General features: G+C 48.0%; 1 protein-coding gene across 1 annotated transcript in view; it reads left to right on the top strand.

The window, feature by feature from the left end:
• The window catches only part of MARCHF4 (membrane associated ring-CH-type finger 4), a 105,987-nt gene extending 84,048 nt beyond the window's left edge, over window positions 1–21,939 (top strand). Inside the window, exons 3-4 of the mRNA XM_045806143.2 lie at window positions 2,437–2,629; window positions 21,524–21,939. Of these exons, the coding sequence (XP_045662099.1) occupies window positions 2,437–2,629; window positions 21,524–21,891 (561 nt within the window). The 3' untranslated portion in view covers window positions 21,892–21,939. The remainder of the gene's footprint in view (window positions 1–2,436; window positions 2,630–21,523) is intronic.
• Window positions 21,940–22,785: the final 846 nt, after the last annotated feature.

The raw sequence follows: 22,785 nt of genomic DNA, 5'->3' as shown, positions 1-22,785 counted from the left end.
CAGTGCGCTTAGCAATGTCCCACCTGAAAAAAAAAGAAGGAATGCCCCACCAGGACACGCGTCGCTGTATTTTTGCTCAAACATACTGAAGAGTGGAAATGACGGCGCCTGTCCCCCTCGAAGAGTTCTTTCATTCAACCCTCCCAGTTCTCTAGGGAGTGGGAAGGGCCAATTTGTCCATTTTTATGAAAGGGCAACTTGACAGTCCTATGACTTACTGACTTCTATTAGGTGACTGGAGCTCGGCCAGAACGGGGTCCTGACCCCTTCCTCGCCCACAGCCCCTTTCTGGGGTCGAAGGAAAAGCCCCGTTCTGGCGCTGCAGTTCCGGGGGGGGGGGGTGTCTCACGATACTGAGATCGGAACCTCGTTTGGAATGAAGCCCCCGTGTTGGGGGTAGCAGAGTCTCTGGAGCCCTTCTCCCCTCCCCAGCCTCCCTGTAAGATTTCAGAGCTCTCTTGTTCTCTCTTGCTGTTTGCAGCTCTGGTCCCCACCCCTCCCGCAGAGGCTCACATGGGACAGACAGGAGGAGAGTCTGTCTACAGCACCCACCCTGTTCCCTCCGCATCGTGCTTCAGACTGTAGCCAGGGGCCTGCTGACATTCTACAGCTCGCTTGGGCGACTAGGGATTAGGGTGGCTTTAGGGATTAAGGGGACCTTTCTGTGTCTCTATATTTGGGGGCATTGATGTCTGGTGCAGGAGGAAGTGAAGGTCGTTGATGACTCAGTGGTCAAAACCCAAAGCGCAGTCAGGAACCCTCTTCACGGACAGAGAGGCAGGCTCTGGAGAAAGCACTCGCGCTGCAGTATTTGAGAGGAGTCCATAGGATCAGGCCATCTTCTGGAAAATTCCCTTGCTTTGTGTAACCCCAGGCTGGGGGAAGCAGTGGAAAATTTAAAGGCCCAATTACCTGTAATGGGATGCTGTCTGTACAATTAAATGTAAAGGCGGATGTCCTACATCTAGAACAGCAAGTGAAATGTATTCCAATGGTTATAATTCCTGAGGGCCCGCTGGTCAGTCCTCCTGGAGCCAGACTCAGTGTTTGCCTCCATGCCATTTAGTGCAGAGGAAGGACTCACTATTGGCAGATGGAAAGTTGTCTGATTTTTCTGGGGGCTCAGGCTGAAATGCCTGCTGGGGGTGTTCTCTGCAGGGCTTTACACGAATCCTGACAATCAGAAGGTTGTCCTGCCCTCTGCCTTCCCAAATGGGATCCTGTCACTTCCCTGCTTAAAACCTTCGCATAGCGTCATGTTTATTCTTAGGACACAGCCAAAATTCTGTGCATATTCTTCAAGGTCTTCTCTTCTTATTTTCCCAGCTGTCTCACCCCACACTCCCTTTTGCTCTCTCTCTGCTCCACCCTTTCTGGTCTTCTTCCAGGTTTTCATACTCACTATACTTTTTTTCTGCCACAGGACCTTTGCACATGCTTTCTCCTGTGCCTAGAGCACTCTTCCCTCCTCTCTTTGCCTAATCAACTCCAGCATTGTTTCTTCTGACAAGTTGAATTTGCCGATCAAAGGCTCTCATAGTTCTGTGTGTCTCCCTCGCTTATGCCGATAAACTGTAGTTGTAAATAATTATTTGATCATCTGTTTTCCCTAGGCTATAAATTCCAAGGACAGAAATCATATATGTTTTTGCTTACTGCTTTATCTCCAGCACCTAGCAGAGTACAGATTCATTGAGTGAGAACATGAATAAATCCCAAACTAAAATCCAACTCCAGAATCATATAGGCCTGTGCTACTGAGGCCAGCCATAGAATCATAGGATTTCAGAGTTGAAACCCACCCACACCCCAGCCTTCAGTCCATCCATCAATACTGCTGTTAGCATAGTGCTTTTTCTGTTAAAAAATGTAATCTCAGTGCTCATATATAGTCAGTAAATTATACTGTTTTTCTTATCTCTCCCCCACATCCTGTGTCCCCTCCTTGTCTGTTGAATTGGTAATCTCTAGCATTTATATTAAATGACATGCCAGGTGTTGTTGTAGAAAATAAGTAAAAGAAAGGCCTGTGCCCTATTAGTGTGAAAATAAACAGTGTGGCTCTGAAAAGAATATTCCGGGCCCTAGAATACCACCCACTCTGGCTCTGCACTTTCACTTCCCCCTTTTCATTTCTCTGTCTGTATTATAATCAATTATAAAGGCCTTCCTTCCCAGCCACGGCTGCCCAGAACCCCCTCCCTACAATAACTTCTGACCATCTGCTGTGCTATCAGTTTCCTCCATATTTAAAGTGCAACATAAAACTCAGAAACTTGTAACAATAGCCATTGTACTCCAAGTTGAAAAGACTTGTATTAAATCCTGAACCCGAGGTAAGAGGTTGGGGTGGCAGAAGAAAGAGCGATGGGAATGGGATGGAAATGGGGTAAGGGCATCCAAGCAACAGCTAACCTGTCCTTGTCTTCTTTGCAGTGGCAGGCCATCTCTCTGACAGTCATTGAGAAGGTTCAGATTGCAGCCGCCATCTTGGGTTCCCTCTTCCTCATCGCCAGTATCTCTTGGCTTATCTGGTCAACCTTCAGTCCCTCAGCAAAATGGCAGCGCCAAGACCTCCTCTTCCAGATCTGCTATGGGATGTACGGATTCATGGATGTGGTGTGCATAGGTGGGTCTGGGGGCTTGTCTCTATGGGAAGTGGGGAGCCACATGCTGGTGAGCTAGACGAGTCTCTCGGGATGCCTCCCTCTGAAAGGTCAAAGCACAGGCTTGAGACCTCTAAGCTCGGGAGGAGCCAGCACTTTAGATTTGAGGGGTCAGTGGGGTGGGGGGAGGAGGCAGGCCAAAGGAGGAAGATCTAAATCTTTCCCAAGCAAATCTGCTCTTGCTCAGTTGAAGATAAGGGTAAGGAGGCTTGCCTCTAAGAAGACTTGAGAAAGGTCGGTTGGTCAGTCTGTCTGCCTCAAACGGAAAGTGGAAGCCCTCTTCTCTGTTGTGTGCTCCATGGTTGTCAAGCCATGACAAGGGATGACTACACCTTCAATTCCATTCACTTCCCAGCAAAATGCCCAGAAAAAGCCATCATGATACCTGCGCCCCCTTTTTTTTTTGGCTTTCCATGAGCCTCTCCTAATGCCTCAGATTTCTCTAGTCTAGTGGTTTTCAAACTCTATGTAGTCCTGATGTTCCACACACAGCTTCAGGAACCAGTTTTGGGGGTGGGCAATGGCATGCAGTGCAGACAGGCTCTGAGTCTTCAACTTTGCTTCACCTTGAGTTTCGGTGCTTTTATCCATTTACATATGTTTCTGTTCTAGATAAGTCTTTGGTGTTTTAGGAAAAACGTTGGAAACTCCATTTAATTCCTGCCTGTTCCCTTACACCATCCCCAAACCTATGTTCCTTCCTCTTCTATTATGTGAGGTTGATTGGCAAAGGGCTGGTCTTTTTGTTTTTCCCAACAAATGCTTGTGGTTTTCAACTCTGGAGTGGTCATTCAGGTGACCCAGGTCCTGGTTTTCTCTCAATGACACAAAGCACAGTTAAGCACTGGTCATATATCCTAACCTGGAAGTCTCAGGTTATTCCCTAGGCCATCATGCTGACAGCACTACAGTTCCACAGTTGTCTTCTCTGGGCTTTAGTTTGTATATTATATCAGATATGCTACACTGCTCCATTTGGCAGGAAAACATCTATTAGCTAGAATTTTGCTGGGAGAATGTTATGTGAATTTCTTTGGGGTTCTTTAATATTAGGAGTCAGAGAGGCCTGGCGACTTGCATGCTGATTACAGCAGCCAGAGACCAGTGATGCTGGCACTTGGATACTTGTCTAAGCATCTTGCCGCCTCTCCCTGCTAGCTAAGCCAATGCCTGAGCTCAAGAGCCTTTCTACAGACAGCCTTTTATGGCACCTAGACCGACTGCCTCGGTTTGGAGGACTGTGGAAGAGAGGACTGTGGATGGGGAGGAATTTGACTTTGAGCATTCTAATTTGGTTCCCCCTCCACCAAAATCCCTTCCTACCCTGCTGAGGCATGGCTGGTGGCTGCCAGAAACCAGGTGTGTCTCCATATGGAGGTGTACGGCTCTGGCACGGAGGGGGGCAGCAGCGGAGGGCCTGGAGGAGCCTCTCCAGCTGCCCTTCGTTCTCCTTCAGGCAGGCTTTTGACTGGTCCCTGATGTGCACTTCTCCTGGACTTGCTCTCCTGTCACGTGGTGTATTAGTCAGCTTTGGCTGCGGTAACAGGCAGCCCCAGAATTGCAGTGTCTCACAGCAGCAGGCCTTTATTTCCCGTGGCTGGGTCTGCACGACGGCCGTGGCTCAGCTGGGCTTGGCCCGGCTTAGCTTCTGACTCTGCGCTGGGCTCCAGCCCGCTCCAAGTGGCTCCTCATGCTGGGGCCTGGGCGAAAAGGGCAGGGACTGCTGGGGTGTACCTTTCTAGCAAGGTACAGGAGCACAAGCGCACTGGCGGAAGCTTGCAGGGCCTCTCGAAGCTTCTGCTCAATACTGGCCCACCGTCCCTTCTGCCCACAGCCCATGGGCCGATGCAAGTCATCAACGAGCCCAACACCAGTGTGGGGGTGGGCGAGGGAAGCATATTCCTCCTCCCCTGGAGGGAGCATGGGAGGGAAAGAGGAGCATAAAGACCACCTACATTCAGGGCTTCATAGATTTGAAGACTGAGAGAAGTGAAGGTAGAAGAGAGCATGAGATCAACCGGTACAACTCCTGTTTTGAAGTTGAGAGAACTGGGGCCCAGAGAAGGGAAGTGATCTGCTCAAGCTTGCTCAGCTGGGATTACAAGCAAGGTCTCCTGATCGGCAATCCAGTGTTCTTTCCATTATCCTCTTGCATCATAGAGCAGGAGTCTTCGGTGTCAATTATGGGACATCTGCAGGTGCCACCTGCAACTTTGAGTGCACCTGGGCCCACTTACAGGAAGAGCTCTCAAAAACAGGCCTGCTCCCTGTGGCTCTGAGCCACGCATCACCCCTGCTTGGGCCTTCCTGGCACCCTGGTCTCTCCTGCTCATACTGTCTCCCTCTGAGTAGGGCTCCACAGAACCATTGTCCTCTGTCTCTTTCTTGGCTCCTCTCCATCTGCCTCCCTCCAACCCACTTCTATCTCTCAAATTCTTTCTCTTCATATATATATGGCACTCAGTCACCGAATTTCTGGAAGAAGCACAATGAGCTAAATATTGAGAGTTTTCATATTGCTTTCCTTCCTTCCAAGCTTTTAGGAAAACATAATTTCCCAGGATGCAAAGCCACAGCAATGATCTGTCTATTCTGCTCTGACAAGCCAGTGGCTGCCTAGAGATAGCCATTGGACAGGAGGGGGCTGCATAGGGACCATAAGTGCTTTTATTGCCAACCCAAAGTGGTCAGATATATTTATATTTAGACTAGGTCACCTCTAAAGAGTTTAGACTGCTCTATCATTTTGTTGATTGTAACTGGAGCTAATTCAGTTGTCAGACCATTTCCCCAGGGGCAATAATTTTTTTCCCATTTTTCAGATGGGGAAACTGATACTGAAGGATTTGTCTTAGGCTGATTCAGGCAGCAGAGCAGGACTCTCAGTTTAGTGTTTTTCTAAAAGAGCTTGTCCATAGGAGAAAATTCCAGGAGGCAAAATCAAAAAGAAAGTAATGTGTGATCTAAAGAAGAGAGTGGAAGATGATGGACAGTAGTTGAAATGCACAAGCAAATTCTTGTGATGGTTGCAATGACGGTGGTTTTGATATCGGTGATGATAATCAGCGGTGATGATGGTCGTTTTAAGGGTGAAGTTCAGGTATGAGTCACTTCTCTTCTGTGGTGTTCTGGCCAGTTGAGGAAAAACGCCCCGTGCTGCATAAGTAGTTATAAAGTATCAGTCTCTCAGGGGCTCTCTGGTAAGGACAGTCAGGTGCAGCCCGGAATGCGGACCAGCACTGTTATTTATTTTTAGGCTCAGGTAGACACTTAGACTCACAGAACTACCAGACTGTACCCTTGGCACTGGGCTCACCTAGAGGAATTTAGGACAGGAGCCACAGCCTCCACAAGTCAGGTCCAGCTTACTTCTGCAGGGGAGTCCTTACTGCCCTCCATATCCTAGTCCAGGGCTAGTCTCTCAGCCCCCAGATGATAGCTCGGGAAGGAGATGAGACCCACAATAGTGGGTACAGGATCCACATTGACAGTTTCCCCACAAAAGTCATATGCTGTTACAAGTGTCACTGTGCTCAGGGAAGCTCAAAGCTCCAGCCTCCCACCAGGCATTCACAGTAAAGCAGCCACCAATCAGGGGTTACCTCCAACCTAGGGAAGGTTGTAACACAGCTGACACTCCACCTTCATCGGAATTCCAGGGAAACAAGCCAGAATGCCAACCCAGGGTCTAGTTTGTTTTGAGAGAAGGAGCAAGTATGCCATCACCTCTATCTTACCACCTCCTGCCTCTGTCCATGAATCTGGACTTCTGGCCACACAGACCTGTTTCCCTGAACCAGTGCAAGACAGAGGAGCTAAAACAGGGAAAGAGACCTGGCTAGGTGAGCCAGAAGGAAGCATAATGTGGTCGTCTTACTGCAGGAAAATGAACAACATGGACAAGAGAGTCACAGGGTGACACCTGTATTACTGTGGAGGTGGTCATCAGTTTTAACACTCAATTAGCTTTTTTTTCTATGGGAAAAGGGAAGTTTTCCTTCCAGAAGTCCTAAGAAAGTGGGAGAAAATGATGTGACAGAATGGGCAGAGGAAGAGATGATTCCTTACCAGAAAGTAGGTTGAAGTGATAATGGGAGAGATGAGTATTCTCAAGAAATGCTGATTGAAAAAAAATGTTGAATGAAAAAATCCATATCCATAGACCCAAGCTCCTTGGATGGTTGGAGCAATTCAGTACCTGGATAGAAATTTATCACCAGAAGGAGGAAAATGAGTCTAGCCCCGTGTTAGCTCAAAAGGCTGAGTAAGAAAGGAATAAGACCATCTGTTAAAACGAGTCCTTGGACTTTCTCTATTTTTCAGACACCAAGAACAATTTGTCTATTCTCTAAGACTGTTAAATGGCCTCAGACAGTAAAGAATTTGAGTAAACATGAAATATATAGTTCTAAGTAATCCTTACAAATAGGCTTACCTTTTATCAGAGGAGGGCTCTAGGGGAAAACTCCTGAGAGTGGGAAGGACACAAAGAGACACTCCACTGGGCACCAGCACCAGCTCAGCAGATATGCTCTGCCATGAAGCCAAGAGGATGCAGAATCTGGGATATGGTCACTTTGCTTCCCACGAAGCCACATCAGCTCCATCCATGGCTACGTCCATGTGGCTGACCTCCAGGGAAAGGCCTTTGGTTCTCACCAAAGAATTTTGCCTGAAATGGGTGCCAGGAAGATCTGCGTTCTCTGTTGGATGCAGCATGGGTCCGTGGTTGTGGACGATGGCTCTAGACTTGGTTATATCAGATGGTTGTACCTTTGGGGAGACAAGCTGCCCCTACAGATTAAATGTCTCTTGGGTAAAGTCCTAACTTCCTAGGCCAATCCGTGCCATTGTGAAAACCAAAACTAAGTTGCTGTGGACAGAACAAACCCCCAAACTCCTGCAAGGGCAGAGAAGAACCTAGAAAGGGCACAATAACCCTAAAAGATGAGCAGGGTAAGTATTACGATCCATATTTAACAGGTGAGGAAAGGCTTAAAGTAATTGTGCTCCAGGTCACATAGCTGAACAAATGGCAGAGCTGAGAATTAGACCAAAAACCCTGGACTCCAATTCCAGGGTGCTTTCTACTGCCTATTTTATCTCTGATTGCTCTGTGAAATTACAAATGCAGAGCTTGGATGGGGAGGCAGGTTAAAGGGAAATTGGTCCAGTAATACCTTGACCCACAGGGTAATGGCTGAGCAATAGAAATGTAGCGAGCCCTAGCTGCTCCTGTCTTTTATTCAGGGTCTTTGAGTTTAGCCATTGTTGTGCCTCCCTTTTGATCAGTGCTATTCTGACACCAACTGAGAGGGAGTTTTAAGAAATTGAGGTGAGGGTGCCTGGGTGGCTCAGTCAGTTAAGCTCTGCCTTTGGCTCAGGTCATGATCTCAGGGTCCTGGGATCGAGACCTGCGTCGGGCTCTCTGCTCAGCAGGAAGTCTGCTTCTCCCTCTCCCTCTGTGCTCTCCCTCTCTCAAATAAATAAATTAATTAAATCTTAAAAAAAAAAGGAATCGAGATGAGATTTGGGTAGTTTGTCGCCCTGTGAGACACTCTGGTGGAAGGAACTTAGGGCAGGGGAACCTACGCCTCCTGGTTAACATGAACTTAGGGAATCCATTCATTCGCTGAAAAAATATTTATTGAAAGGGCACTCCCAGTAAGAGAGTCACTTGCTCTTAAGGATCTTACATTTCACTGGGAAGGCAGACAAGTTAATCATTGATCATTTATGAGTCAGAAGGCACTCAGGATGGTCATAGCCATTCCTTCAGTAGCATTTCCTGGCCATCTGGTTTTGTTCCTGCAACTAGGGAACTTGAATAAAGTAATGAACGAGACACAGTCCTTGCCCTCAAGGAGCTCCCCAGTCTACAAATAAATCACAGCACAGTGGGAGCCAGGATAAGATACAGAGAAATGTGGAACAGAACAGAGAGCAATTAACTCCCTCTTGGAGCAGTCCAGGAAGGCTTGAGCCAGTGTATGGCTCCGTGTCAAGAGCGAGAGTGGGAGGGTGGGTGATGGGCCATAGGGATGTGGAGGTTGGCAGGAGCCGAATCCCACAGTGTCATGAATTATGGGCTAAGCAGCTCAGACCTCACCCTGTTGGTGGTAGGGAGGCACTGATAAGATTTTATACCAGAAAGAAGTGAGGTCAGATGTATGTGTGCTTTCAAGAGATAATTCAGGCAACGGTGGGGAGGATGGACCAGAGCTGGAAAGACCAGAGGCAGGGAGGGGCAGTTGGAAAATGCTTGTAATAGTCTGAGCAAAAGGGAAAGAAATGCAAAAAAGTACAGTGGGAAGAAGTATATGGCATGACCTTGAGAAGCACTGAGGCTGTGCATGAGATAAGACTGTATGAACTTCTTTGAAGCAAGTAGGAACCCCAGGGTCTGGCTTGAGTGGGGATACCACAGCTGAGCACGAGAATGGGACTGGCAATGGGAGAGGCAAAGGGGAACCAAAGGTAAATCTTTGGCAAAAGCACCAAACAAAAGGCCCATCACAAGCCTAAAATCCAGGCAGTGAGGTAAGAGGCATTTCCTAAGCATAGAGTTTGCAGTAGAAGCGAAGCAAATGGAGTACGTTATGGGTTGCAAAGAGGATTAGGCATTGCCAGGAAAGAGTCTCTGGTAGAAGAAGGAAAGGGCCTTTTATGGCCTCCCGTTCGTAGAGGAAGATTTGAGGGCATTGGACCAGTTCTGATGAGGATGGGTGATTAATGAGAAGGGGGGGAGGTAAAGAAAGATTTCTGTAGGCAGTTGGATAATCAAACTTGAACACGGGTTTGGGGGTCAAGAGTAAGAGGTGGGTAAAGCTGTGGGTTTTGATAAGACAGCTTAGAAGGAGCATTCAAAGAGTAGGTGGCTAAGGATGGAGACCTGGGGAACATTATACACTTAAAAGATGGATGAAGATAGAGAATGAGAAAAACAGGAGGGAATGAGTCACAAAACCCAGGGTGGTGGGTTTCTGGAGTGGCAGGAGTGTGCTACTTGAGGTTCTAGACCACGTGTTGCTCGGTTTCTTACTAACCTTGGGACCTTGAGTGATTTGCATAACCATTCTCCGCTTCCCTTTCCTCATCTGTGAAATGGGATAACACCATCCTCAGCATTGTTGAGAGGACTGAATACAATGGCGTATGGAAAGGAGGAAGCATTGATAAATAGCAGTGACCAGGATGGGAGACACTTGATCCGGGTAGATTCCCCTTGGAGTAGGCACTCAATAAAGGTTTGTGGAAACTGTTCAGACCAGAAGCCAGTCACAGCCTAGAGAGCCTGACCCCATGTCCTCACATAATTGAGAGTGGGCTGTTATATGGAGCAGTGCTTCTTCTTGAAGGTGTTTAGTTCCCTCACCTGTGTCCCTTCGATGAGAAGATCCGATTGCACAGAATGTCCTCCTGCCACCTGCCTCCCCTTCCGTCATCTCTAATGATGCTGTGTGCCCCGCAGAAGAGCTGACAGAGCCTCCCAGCAAACAAATGGGACAGTCTCTGCTCCAGTGGGTCAAGTTATTAGGATTTAACAAGAGCAAATTAATTAAGGTCTTTGGCACCAAAAACATTTTTTTTTCACTCCACAGACTCAAGAGATTGGCCACCAAAAAGTCAAATCTGCAAAAAAGAGGACCTCATCCTTAAGATGTTTGTTTTTTTACTTGTGAGTGGGATGTGGTCAGGGAAAAGAAGGACAGCATTTCCGAGATGGTTCCTAATCTTTAAAACAGTGGAATATGGTAATTTACAAAATTATAGAAAATCTTTTGTCAAAGCTTCCTCTGTCTGCTGTTCATTGAAGTTCTTTCCTATAATTTAGAGATATCTGGTGCCTGCCCTCTGAGATAAAGGAATTCAAATTCTAATTTATAGTAAGTGGGCAAAGGGTGGGAGAATCAGGACTACAAAAACATGATTTTTCAAACTTAATTTTAATTCACATTAACTAAAAAACACTTACCTGGCACAAAGATTCCTTCCTTTCTTCCTTCCCTTGGGCTAGAAATGACCCCATCTGTCAAACCTTTTAATTCCCTGATTAATAAACTGAAAATATGGAGAAGGCAGCCTAGTACCCCAGAAGAGGCTAGGAAGTAGAAAATCTAGGTCTGAAGATTAGATGTGTCACTACTTCTATGACCTTGGGCGAGTTATTTCTTCTTTTTATAGTTCATTAAGGCATCTATAAAATGAGACAGTTAAACCTGATAACTTGTAAGGTACTTCTAGGTCTGACATCCTAGGATTTTGAAGTCACCTCCACTGTAAGAAGATGTCATAATTGTCAGAAGTTGATCATGGTGGCAGTGGGGGGATTCCCAATCACGTTGGCTAGACCAAACAACTGATAAGCGTCAGCCACGTAAATGCCAAGATGATGTTCAGTCTCTGTTCCATTAAATGCACATGGCTTATCCAACTTTCCAGATGAACTGTTAGCTCATATTCCCCCCACCCCGGCCTCCCCCGGCCAGGGCATACTATGCAAGGCTCCCTTTCTCCACCGCTGAGCTGCTAGCTGCTCGGTAAGTGCAGACGACTGATGGAGAAGCAGACACGCCAAGTGAGCAGTGTCCCCTCAAAGAAGACCCCTTGGGAGGCAATTCATTTACTCCCGTGTGCCGACGGGGCTTAAAATAGTTTAGGAACACCTCTTGGGAGCTGTCTTCAGTGCCTACAGCATAGTCTTGGGAATGGCTTCAGGAGTGGCATGTATGTCTGTTGACAGTTTTTTCTATGGCTAGAAAAAAACCCCAATCGGGTAAAGAAGGTGCCTGCTTGAGCCAAGTAATATATTTTGGGGACAACGTGAAACATGACATTGAACCCAAAGCTGCTTTTCTCTTGTGGCCCCTACCCTAGCACTGCAGGTATTTATTTATATATATATATATATATATATATATATATATATATATATATATATATATATATATATATATATATATATATATATATATATATAATTTCAGTGGTTTAATGCAGTGGAAGCTCCTGATCAGCGGAAGGTTTTCCTCCACACAGAGACTCAGGGACCCAGGCTCCTTCCATTTTGTGACCACAGTCCCCTAGGCTTTTGAATCTTTTATTTCCAGCTAATAGAAAATAAAAGCAAGAATGGAGAAAGCACACACACACACACACACACACACACGCACACTTTCGCCCTCAATACCCATTCTTTTTTTTTTTTTTTTAAAGATTTTATTTATTTATGTGACAGAGAGACAGCCAGCGAGAGAGGGAACATAGCAGGGGAGTGGGAGAGGAAGAAGCAGGCTTCCAGCCGAGGAGCCCGATGTGGGACTCGATCCCGGAACGCCAGGATCACGCCCTGAGCCGAAGGCAGACGCTTAACGACTGCACTACCCAGGCGCCCCTCAATACCCATTCTTAAACTTTGACCTGACCAATGCTCACATGCAGTCCTGGTCACCCGGCTCCCAGTGAGTGCAAAGTGCTGTAATGTCATTCCTTCTCAGTGGCAACTCTATACTAAGAAAGAGAAGAGTGGGGTTTTGGTGGACAGTTAGTCATGTTTGTCACACACTGTGTCACTGAGAAATTTCCAGAAATGATCTGCACTAGGATAGCCTAAGAAAGAATACCCCAGTTCCCAAGGGTAGCCTTTTTTTTTTTTATGATTTTATTTATTTATTTGACAGAGAGAGAGAAAACACACACAGGGGGAGGGGGAGGGGGAGAAGCAGACTCCCCGCTAAGCAGGGAGCCTGATGTGGGGCTTGATCCTAGGACCCTGGATCATGACCTGAGCCAAAGGCAGACACTTAACTGACTGAGCCACACAGGTGCCCCCCCAGAGTAGTCTTTTAAAATCCTCGGATTTTAAACTCTTTTTAGATATAGAATTTTGGCACACTTGCTTAAATCAATTACTTTTGTAACTCTAACATAACTCCTTTAAGATGAAGTCATGTGAAACTTATTTCATAATAATGATAATAAAATAACCCAAATTTGCTATTCGTTATGTACCAAACACTGTAAAAAGTATTTTACGTGCCTTATCTTATTTACTTCCTACAACGTTATGATGTAGTTACTGGTAAAATACCCATTTTCCTGATAAAAAAAAATTAAGACTAAGAGGTAAATCACCCAAGGTCATACAAGTAGAACCTAGTTACATCTGATTTCAAAGCCCACATCCTTGGCCACTCTGTTATAACACTGTAACCATACATTAAAATGCATAGCACAAAAGACATCTTATTGTGAATTGAAATAGAAATTGTATACTCATACACAGAGACTATAAACAAAATTATCTCCATAGCTGCTCTCTCTGGGGTTGCCCATAACCTGGAGCATGGAGGAGGAAGGAGCCTAGACACATGGCACCGTTCTGTTTCAGATGAACCTGAGTTTATGTCCCACTACGTGTATAAGCTGTGTGTCTTTGGGCAAGACACTAAGCCTCTCTGAGCTCAGTTTCCTCTTCTGTCAAGTGGAGATAATACCACCTACCTCATAGAATTTCTGTGAGATGTAGAGTGTATTTGCAAAGCCCTTTAAGAGTGACAGAACATAGTAAGCATTCCATAAGTACAGACTACCATCACCATCATCACCATGACCTTCATCACCATCACCTAGAGTGGCTGAGAAATGCAATTTTGTCTGTATCTTTCCAGACAGAGATAGCTCTGAGCTTTTAGAGAACCCCCACAGAAAAAATCCACAGTATCTTGGGACATAGCTTCACGTACACACTTCCAGGAATGGACCCCTCACTTATAACAATGCAGGGATATTTGGGGTTCCAGGAATATTTCTCTTCCCTACCCAGTCCTACTGAGTTAAGCTCATTCATTTCAAGGAGTCTCAGCGCTCTTGATGATTTTTTTAGCCAAGGTCTTCTCATGGGTCTCTGCAATGCCTTGAGTGGGGAGAGGGGCTGGGATGGTTCTGGCTCTGATGTGTTTAGAGACATCCTGTACAGCTTGACCAAGGTCAACCAGTCCAGCAAGGACCCTGCTGGGGAGGGAATTCTAATAGAAGTCACCTCCAAGGGGACAGCCCCTCCCCGGACACTGACGAGGCATCAACAGGATAGAAACACAAGGGGAAGATAGCTTCACTTCACCCACATCAAAAGAGTTCAGTGCCATCTGTCCTTTGGGTCTTTATTGCTGAAAGAGTAACCCAAACTAAGACCCAAAGCATCTGGTCAAGGTGAGCCTGCCCAAAGGAGACCCATGGATCCATATCTCGCCACCTCCTCGGAGGGGCTCCCAGGAGCACGGCCTGGCTACACTCACGAGGAGCACGAAGCTGTGACCATGGAGAACTGCCAATGCCATCTCATGACAGTGCCTCCTAACCCCCACCCCCCAACACTAGCTAGTGAGATTGATTTCTTTCCCACACTTGCCTGCTACGTTCTTCGGTGCAGGTTCTGACAGGGCTGGGCCCTTGGGGGTAGCGTCGGGAAGCTGAGCTTGGTAGTGGTGGGGCTTCAGGGTGAAGTGTTGCCCCGCAGGTGTCTGACAGCGAGTGACTCTGCAGGTGGGGAGAATCCCTCCCCTGGCACTGCTGAAGGCTCCTGGTGGTGGCAGAGGAGCCGGGAGTGGAGGCTTGTCACATCTACAGAATCAGCTGGCCCCTAGAGCTCCTTTCAGCTCCAGCATCTTATTCATCTAGAAATAATGACTCAGACTGAGGATTGGGAAGGACAGTTAGGAGTCGGCAGAACAGGTGTTTGTGCTTGGGAGCGGGGTTGGCGATGGAGGAGGAGGAAAAGATACGACTGGGCTTTTTCTGTCCTGTAATTTCCACCCCCGCGCCCACAATAATCAATATCATGTGGCTTTGCGTGTTAAATGCGTGCTGGGTGCAGCCCCAAGCAGGAGCACGCAGGACTCATTACCTCCTGTAATCTCCTAACAACCCTATAAGCAAGGAGGTATCGGTCCCAGTTTACTGAAGAAGGACCTGGGGCTCGGGAAAAGGAAGTGACTTACCTAAATCCTCAGGGCCGGTAAGTGGCAGATGCTCTGAATGTCCGGTATGTGCTCATTGGTGAGGTGCCTCTGAACTGTGGGACCCAAAGTCCTCTGGGTCTAGAAGGGAAGTATCCATTTCTCTAGTTACCTCACATATCCATGTCTGTCCCATCCGGAACTAGAATATTTTTAAAAATTACCTATAGCTCTTGGGGTGCCTGGGTGGCTCAGTAGCTGAGCGTCTGACTCTTGGGTTTCAGCTTAGGTCATGATCTCAGGATGGTGAGATCGAGCCCTGCGTCGGGCTCCATGCTCAGTGGGGAGTCTGCTTGGGATTCTCTCTCTCTAAAATAAATACATAAGGCTTTTTAAAAAAGTTACATATAGCTCTTTATTTGATCAAAATTTAGAGCCTTCCATGGGGCAGTAGGCCAGGATAAGGACCATGGTCTAGGCAGTGCTACTCAAGTGTGGTCCGCACACTGGCAGCACCGGCTTAGGAATGCAAATCCTTAGGCCTCATCCAAGACCTATAGATTCATACTCTCTGGAGGTAGAGCCCAGGAATCGGTGTCTTAACAAGCTCCTTGGCTGATTCTGACGCATGCTACAGTTTGAGAAGCGCCGTTGTAGAGTTGTCTGTAACTTTCTTTGCCACTTAAATCAGGAAGCCAGCAGGAGATGAGAGGTGGGAAGGAGGATTTGGGCATTGCTGAGGGGACTAGAGTCTTCTCTGCAGACTTCTCAGTTAGCCTTGGCCTGTTAACTCCATACGTGATAAGAACCAGTTTTGTTTTTTTGTTGTTGTTCCATCACAGGTGCTCGGAGAAGCACATAGTAAGTACTCAGGAAATATTACCTAAATAGAATTAAATGGTATTTCACTGCTTTGGACACAGCAAGAGCCAATGGCCAAAACTCAGAAGGGCAGGAATGGGATGCTGGTCCCAACCAAGGATTGAAGGCTCCCCGACAGCGCTGAGTCGGGGTGAGTTAGAGGCAGGAGGAGCCAAGCAGACAGGACCACCCACTCACAGTGGCCACCTCCCCCCCTCCTCATGGGCTAAGTAAAGGGCCACTTCAGCTGGAGGTCGGTGGGAAGAGCTATGATGACAAGCAAAGTGTTCTGAGAGTGATGGAGCCTCCAGCGATGTGAGGAAGAGTTGCCCCCAAAGGTGGAGAGATGTCAGGGAGATGATGGTGGCAATTCTTCTGGAACTGGATTTTCCACAATACAGCCCAGGGTTGGGCACCTTGTAGGTGGTTATGGGGTCGCTATTAAATGAAACAGAAAACCCCAGAGAAGGACCTGATCAAAACGGACTGAATTTCCCGTATTGCCATGTGTTCTAATGGTCCATCTTCTTCTATTGCTTCTCCGCCTCCCTTCACCAATAGCTTTCTTTCCTCCTCTTCTAATTTCAGCCTCTCTCTCCATCTGCCGCCATTTCCAACCCATCTTCCTTCTCTCCCATCTCTTCAACCTCCCTATTTTCACCTGTCCCAATCGGATGAGCCCCGCCCACCTTCCTCCATTTTTGTTTTGTTTTGTGTTGTTTTTATCCTGCCATCCATGGAATCAGTAAGTGATTTGTAGAGCAGGAAGCAGAGGAAGAGCTAAGGGGAATGGAGGCGAAAGAGGTAGTTTGTGCTTTTCCCATTTTTGCCAAACAAGCATTATCTACAAAAACAGGTGCACCTTCCCCCCTTCAGCCATCTATCCATTAAAGTGGTTTAATTACTTCCTGAACACTAGACAGTTAGATAATTAGAAGGCAGCGTTCAGACCAAAAATTTAAGCCACCCTCTTCAATCAGGGTAAAATTGTCTGATCGAGAAGTTAATTAAGAATCAAGTGTAGTGGCTGTTATTGGAAAGAGTTAGTTTGGGGCTTCAAAAGATCCTGCTTCTCTCTCTCCCCGAGGCCCCTGTTCCTCCATCATCACCAAGGCTTTGTTAAGTTCCCGCTACTATGTTGGCTGCCCAACCCTCAACCATTCCTGGCCTCTGTCCTCGAGGTGCTTACAGTCCAGGGAAAAGAGCACTGCAGTGTTCAAATAGACTTGTGGAAATAATGAACACAGGACACGTATTCACAAGATTGAAGGAAGTGAATGGGGCTGGGTGATGAGACAGGGGGCGGAGAGGAGGCCTCCTTGGTCAAACAGGCCATATCAAGGGGTCCACTGGTGGTCTTCGGGAGATTTATGAACCCTTAAATTCATCTGTGTGGTTTTGTGCCAGGAAGGTGGTCCTTAGCCTTCATCAGATCCTCAAAGGGGCACATGACCCAAAAAATTAGGAACAACTGGGCCACAGGGAGACTGTCTAAGAAACCCTTGAAAACTTGTTGCCAGAGTCCAATCTCAGGAACTGTTGTCACACTAGAGGAAAGAGTGGCAGTGGGTGGCTATCTTGTCTCCTAGAATCACAGTGTGTTCAAGGTTGGAGAAGCTTTGAGATGTTTCCATCCCATCTCTTTGCTTGACATTGGGGAGGCTGGAGTGACTCATCGCTGTTTGCTCCTGTGAGTCAGCTCTTCCCCCCAGAGGCCAGGCCAGCAGCCTCCCCTACACTGACAGTTGCTGCAGGGTGAATGCCCAGTCTTCTCACTCCCCATCACAGGGCCCAGCCTCCCAGATCACCGTCATGATATGGACAAATCACCACTTCCCTCTTGCGCTTCTCTTCACTGGCTCCATCTTCCCAGCCCTTCCTCCGGACCTCAGGGTCCATCGCTAGCAGCTTCTGTGAGTGCTTCTTTCATTGAAACTGCTGTCTTCTGAGGACACTGTTTCTTGCGATCTCAAGTGGTAGCTGCTTTTTCTCCCATATACTGTATTCTATGGGGCCTGGAGGTGAGGTCCACATCCTCCTTGCTCCCCATTACCACTTCCAAAGCACCTCTCTTCCTTTATCCTTCAGAAGCCCCAGCCCCTTTGAAGTGCATGTCATCATATTTAACCTCCCCTTTCCCCTTCTTGATGCTGTTGGCTGCTGGCTGCCTACTCACTCCTCTCATTCCTGGGGGCACCTGGTTCATACACTCCCTCCCACCCTTCCTGTCTTCAGCGTCTCTGTGATCAGTGGCTCTCAGCAGAGGCGGTATTATCCCCTAGGGGGCATTTTGGAAATCTTTGAGGTTTTTTTTTTATATTTTATTTTTTTAATTCATTAGTTGCGTATAACACCCAGTGCACCATGCAATCTGTGCCCTCCTTACTACCCATCACCAGCCTATCCCATTACCCACCCCCTCCCCTCTGAAGCCCTCAGTTTGTTTCTCAGAGTCCATAGTCTCTCATGCTTCATTCCCCCTTCTGAGGTGGTTTGTTTTCTAATGTAGTTGTGCCCCAGAATTTGTGTTGAAATCTATATTGTCTGGTTATAAATGACTTCTCCTGTTTTTTTGTTTTTGTTTTTTTTTTTACGTTATCTGTTTAGGGTATTATATTAATTAAAAAAAAAAGAAATCACGGTAGCTTATTTTATCTTACGTATTTCACTTTAGGATAAGAAAGGGATATTAAACTATATTTGTTTTAAAAGGGGGGCATTTGGTTTGAGAGCACTGAGGATGGTTGATGCAGATAATGTGCCCAACTCCTTGGCTACCTCATTACTCCACAGGCCTTTTCCTCTGCCCACCTCAGCCCCTGCTCAAGTGGACCTTCCCTAGACCTCATCATCACCAAGAACCATACCCCTTCCAAAGTCTGGATTTAAACATCCTACTCTTTGAGCCTCACTCCCCACGCCATCCTTGTAATCATTGACTCCGGCGGTTCTTTTACTTCAAAGAGACCTCTTGGCATTGACCCTATCACTGTCCATTTTTCCTTATCCCTTTTGTGTATCGCTTTCCCCCTCCCCAGCCTAGACTCCACGGGCCAGTGTGATAGCCACTCCCTTGCGAACATTTGTAATTCTCATGTCCTCTCTTACATCTCGCTTGTCTGGGAGAAGTCTATATGATTAAACTCAAACTTCCCACTCCACAGGTGCGCCTAGCAGGTAGTGCAAGGCATGGAGAAAAGCCATACAACTCATTTAAATTTGTGGCCACAGATCTCAAATGGACACTCAACACTGTCAGACAATTCTTTCACATCTCCTTTGTGAATTCAGTCTCCTACTTTCCAAGATAATCATTTCCCACTTCTTCTTCTCTCCAGAAATCTTCAATACTTCCTCCTGTATCCCTTCCATCTTAGCTGATGACATCAGAGAAGAGACAGAGGCACTTGGATGAGAACTGCCTGATTTTCACATCTATCATCCTCCCTTCACCTGTGCCTACTAAGCCAACGGCCACTCCTCATTCCCCCTGAGCGGCCCTCTCGAGGGAATTTGAACTCTCTTTCTTGAAACACATCCTCCTCTAGACTTCTGGGTCTACACACTTGCTGGTCTCGCTTCTATACCATTTACTGCTCCTTTAGAGCCTCCTTTGCTGGCTCTACTTCCACCAAACCTCTATACATGAGAAGGCCCAGGAATCTGTCATTGGTCCCTTCTCTTATCTACCTTCTTTTCCCAGATCTGGGCCATTCCTAAGGCTTAGATTCTACCTCCACACTGATGACTTCTACCTCCAGGCCAGACCTCTCCCTAACAGACTCATATGCCCAACTGTCTACCTGGACCTTCCGATGAGATTTCTATCAGACATCTTAAATTACCATAACCAAAATATAACTATTAATCACTGTGGTTGGCTGAATTATGGCCCCCAAAGACATCCAGGTCCTAATCCCTGGAGACTGTGAATGTTACCTTTTATGGCAAAAGGGACTTGCAGATGTGACTAATGTAAGAATTGTGAAATAGGTAGAGAATCCTGGATTATTTGGGCGGACCCCATGCAATCACAAGTGTTCTTATAAGTGCAAGGCAGAGAGAGACATTGACAGAAGAGTAGGAGATGTGACATTGGAACAAGAGGTGGAGTGATGTTGGGAAAAGACAGGGCATGCAGGCAACTTCTAGAAGCTTAAAGGCAAGGAGATGGATCCTCCTCTCAAGGCCACCAGAAAGAACCAGCCCTCCGACACCTTCACTTCAGACTTCTGTCTCCGGAACTACAAGAGAATACATGTGTGTGGTTTAAAGCCACTAAGTGTGTGGTCATTCGTTACAGCAGCCGTAGGAAACTAATACAGTCATGACCGCTGCCACGCGAATCCATACCCCCATCCTCCTGCCGTCTGCATATTAGTAAATGGCACCACCAGCAAAAGCTCCTGCGTCGTCCAGATGTTTCTATCAACTCACAGTTTGCCTGTCAGCAAGCCTGTGAGCTCTACCTCTATGTATGTCCTGACCACACGATTTCTCATGGAACCCACTGCTGTAACCCTAGTCTAGGCCACCATCCCTTCCTGCTTGAATCACTGCATTACTTCCTGCTTGGTTGCCTGCTCCTATTCTTTTCCCTCATCCAGTTCCACAGGAGCCAGAATGAACTTTCTGAAGGGTAAATCAGATCACATCACCCCATTCCCCATCCCCCAATTAGAACTCTTCAGTGCTTTCCCATTATACTCAGGATAAAATAAAAATCCCTTGCCATGGCCTGTAAGGCCTTATCATATTGGCCTCTGCCCCCCCCCCCATCTCTCTTGGTACTTCCCATTCATCACTGCATCCTGGCCACACTGACCTTCTTTCTGACCCATGTGCGTTCCGTTCCCACCTCCTGGCCTTTGCTCTTGCAGTTCCTATCGCTAACATGCCCCCTCTCCAGATTTTTTTTTTTAAAGATTTTTAAATTTATTTATGTGACAGAGAGACAGCCAGCGAGAGAGGGAACACAGCAGGGGGAGTGGGAGAGGAAGAAGCAGGCTCCCAGCGGAGGAGCCTGATGTGGGACTCGATCCCGGAACCCGGGATCACGCCCTGAGCCGAAGGCAGACGCTCAACGACTGCGCTACCCAGGCGCCCCCCTCTCCAGATTTTTGCATGGTCCCCTCCTCATCATTCACACAGCAATGTAAATATCACCTCCCCGCAAAAGGCCTTTCCTGCCACCCTCTTGATAAAGCAGGACCCTTAGTGTCTGTAGCAAGTACCTATTTAACCCTATTTTATCTTCCTCATAGCATTTTGTCAGCACCTGAGATAGTCTCATGGGTTTGGCTACGTGTTTGCCGTGCGTCTCTCCGCTAGGATGTAGGCTCTGGAAGGGCAGGACTCTGCCTGTCCTGCTCACTGCACCAGCCCTAGTGCCTGGCACGTAGTAGGCACAAAATCAATCTTTATCTTCCTGGTTGTCTGGCGTGGCTTCTTTCTGGCTCTACACTGCTTCTGGCCAGTAAACCTGTGTCAAAGTTCTCTCTCCCGGGGGTGTCGTTCAGTAGCATTGGGCTATTTGTTACGTAGCAAAGAGTTAACCAGTGGAGTTCCAGACATCATTCACCAGGTACGGAATGCCCACGGGTACTGTTCATGGTGCCTTTGAAAGCACATGGTTCATTCAACATTTGCCAAGTGCCAGGTGCCATGGCTACGTGGTAGAGGGAGGAAAATACATTTCTATTATGCCTCAGTGGGTGATGCTTGGGTGTCAAGCCAAGTAGCAGAAGGGGTGGAGGAGAGGTAGGCAAAGGCGTTGCATGTAGGCACTCGAGAGTTTCACGAACCAGGTATGGCAGCCTTCTGCTTCCCCTTCTGAGGACTCACGGAGCCCAGGAATACAGGGATGGTAGCCCTGTGGCTCAGAGCTGAAAGGGAGGTTTGAAAAGAACGAATCAAACCGATACAAACCCAGCTTGCTCCAACGTCTCTCTTGGTTGACACGTACAGGGAGACTGTTCTTCCAGCAGTGATTTCCAGTCTCTCACTCAGCCTCCGCTTTCCCCTCTCCCTGCGCCGCAGGTCTCATCGTGCACGAAGGACCGTCGGTGTACCGCATCTTTAAACGCTGGCAGGCTGTCAACCAACAGTGGAAAGTGCTGAACTATGACAAGACGAAAGACCTGGAGGATCAAAAGTCGGGAGGCAGGACAAACCCCCGGACCTCCTCAGCCCCCCAGGCCAATGCCCCATCCTCGGAAGAGGAGGCCGGGGGCACCCCGGGCCCTGAGGAAGGCCCCGCCCGGGCGGCCAGCCACCCCTCAGGCCCTCTGTCCGATCACCACTGTGCTTACACCATCCTGCACATCTTGAGTCACTTACGGCCTCATGAACAGCGGAGCCCCCAGGGCGGGAGCCGGGAGCTCGTCATGAGGGTCACGACGGTGTGAGAGGAGAGGCCTGGAAGGGAGGCCGTGACCATGCACAGAGATGGGGAGGCTGGGCCAGGAAGGGGCCAGGGCCTGGCAGGGCCGCAGTCTGGGGAGCAGGTGTGGGGAGGCTAGGGGGCACCCCGGGGGCCGGAGCAGAGGGCAGGCAGAGGGTGGTGGGCCTTGAGGGGGCCCTGGAGGCAGGGTCAGTGCTGGAACGAGTGAGGCTGGTGTCTGGAGTGCTTTCGTGATTCCAATCAGTCAAGCCCCATCTTCCACAAGAGCAAGGAACTCCAGCACGAACTCGACAAGGAAGTGCAATGCCACCGGAACCGAAGGAAACACAAGGACAACTATCCCGGATGTGCCCATGCACGAAACACCTGGGAGAAGTGGAGGCTGGGGGAGGGCAAAGCCGGAGAGCTGGGGGTGGTGGTGTCCCTGTGTGCACGAGGGCTGGGAGGAAAAAATGCAAAGGGTGTGTTAATGAAAAAGCACTGTGGCCTGCCTTGTTTTCCCCTCGAGTTTGCTTTTGTTCCCCCCCCCTCCGCCCCGGGGCTGTGTTTGGGGCCATGGTGGGGAGGGAGAGGGATGGGTGTGGGCTGGCAAGGATGACAGGAAGCATTGGCGGCCCCTGGGCTCATCTGAGTGGGCAGGATTCCTGACTCAGATGGCTTTAGGGACTCCGGAGCCATGTGCAGGGAGGGAGATGTTGGAGTGAGCCCCCAGAGGGAGGGCGATGTCGGCTTCTCCCAATTTCAGAGGGGCTCAAAGAGGGCTTAGGTTTGGAGATGGGTGTCTTTTTGTGCCCTTGTTACTTTATTTTATGGTGGTTTGGCTCAAAGATGTTTACAAGAAACACACACACAACTAGAGGAAGTACAGATTTCCTGTGGGCATCTCAAGCACGGTCCT

The sequence above is a fragment of the Ursus americanus genome, chromosome 1, assembly GCF_024610735.1.
Source record: "Ursus americanus isolate L20-20 chromosome 1, mUrsAme1.1.p, whole genome shotgun sequence".
Classification (NCBI taxonomy): Eukaryota; Metazoa; Chordata; class Mammalia; order Carnivora; family Ursidae; genus Ursus; species Ursus americanus.
This window is presented reverse-complemented; position numbering and strand designations above follow the sequence as displayed.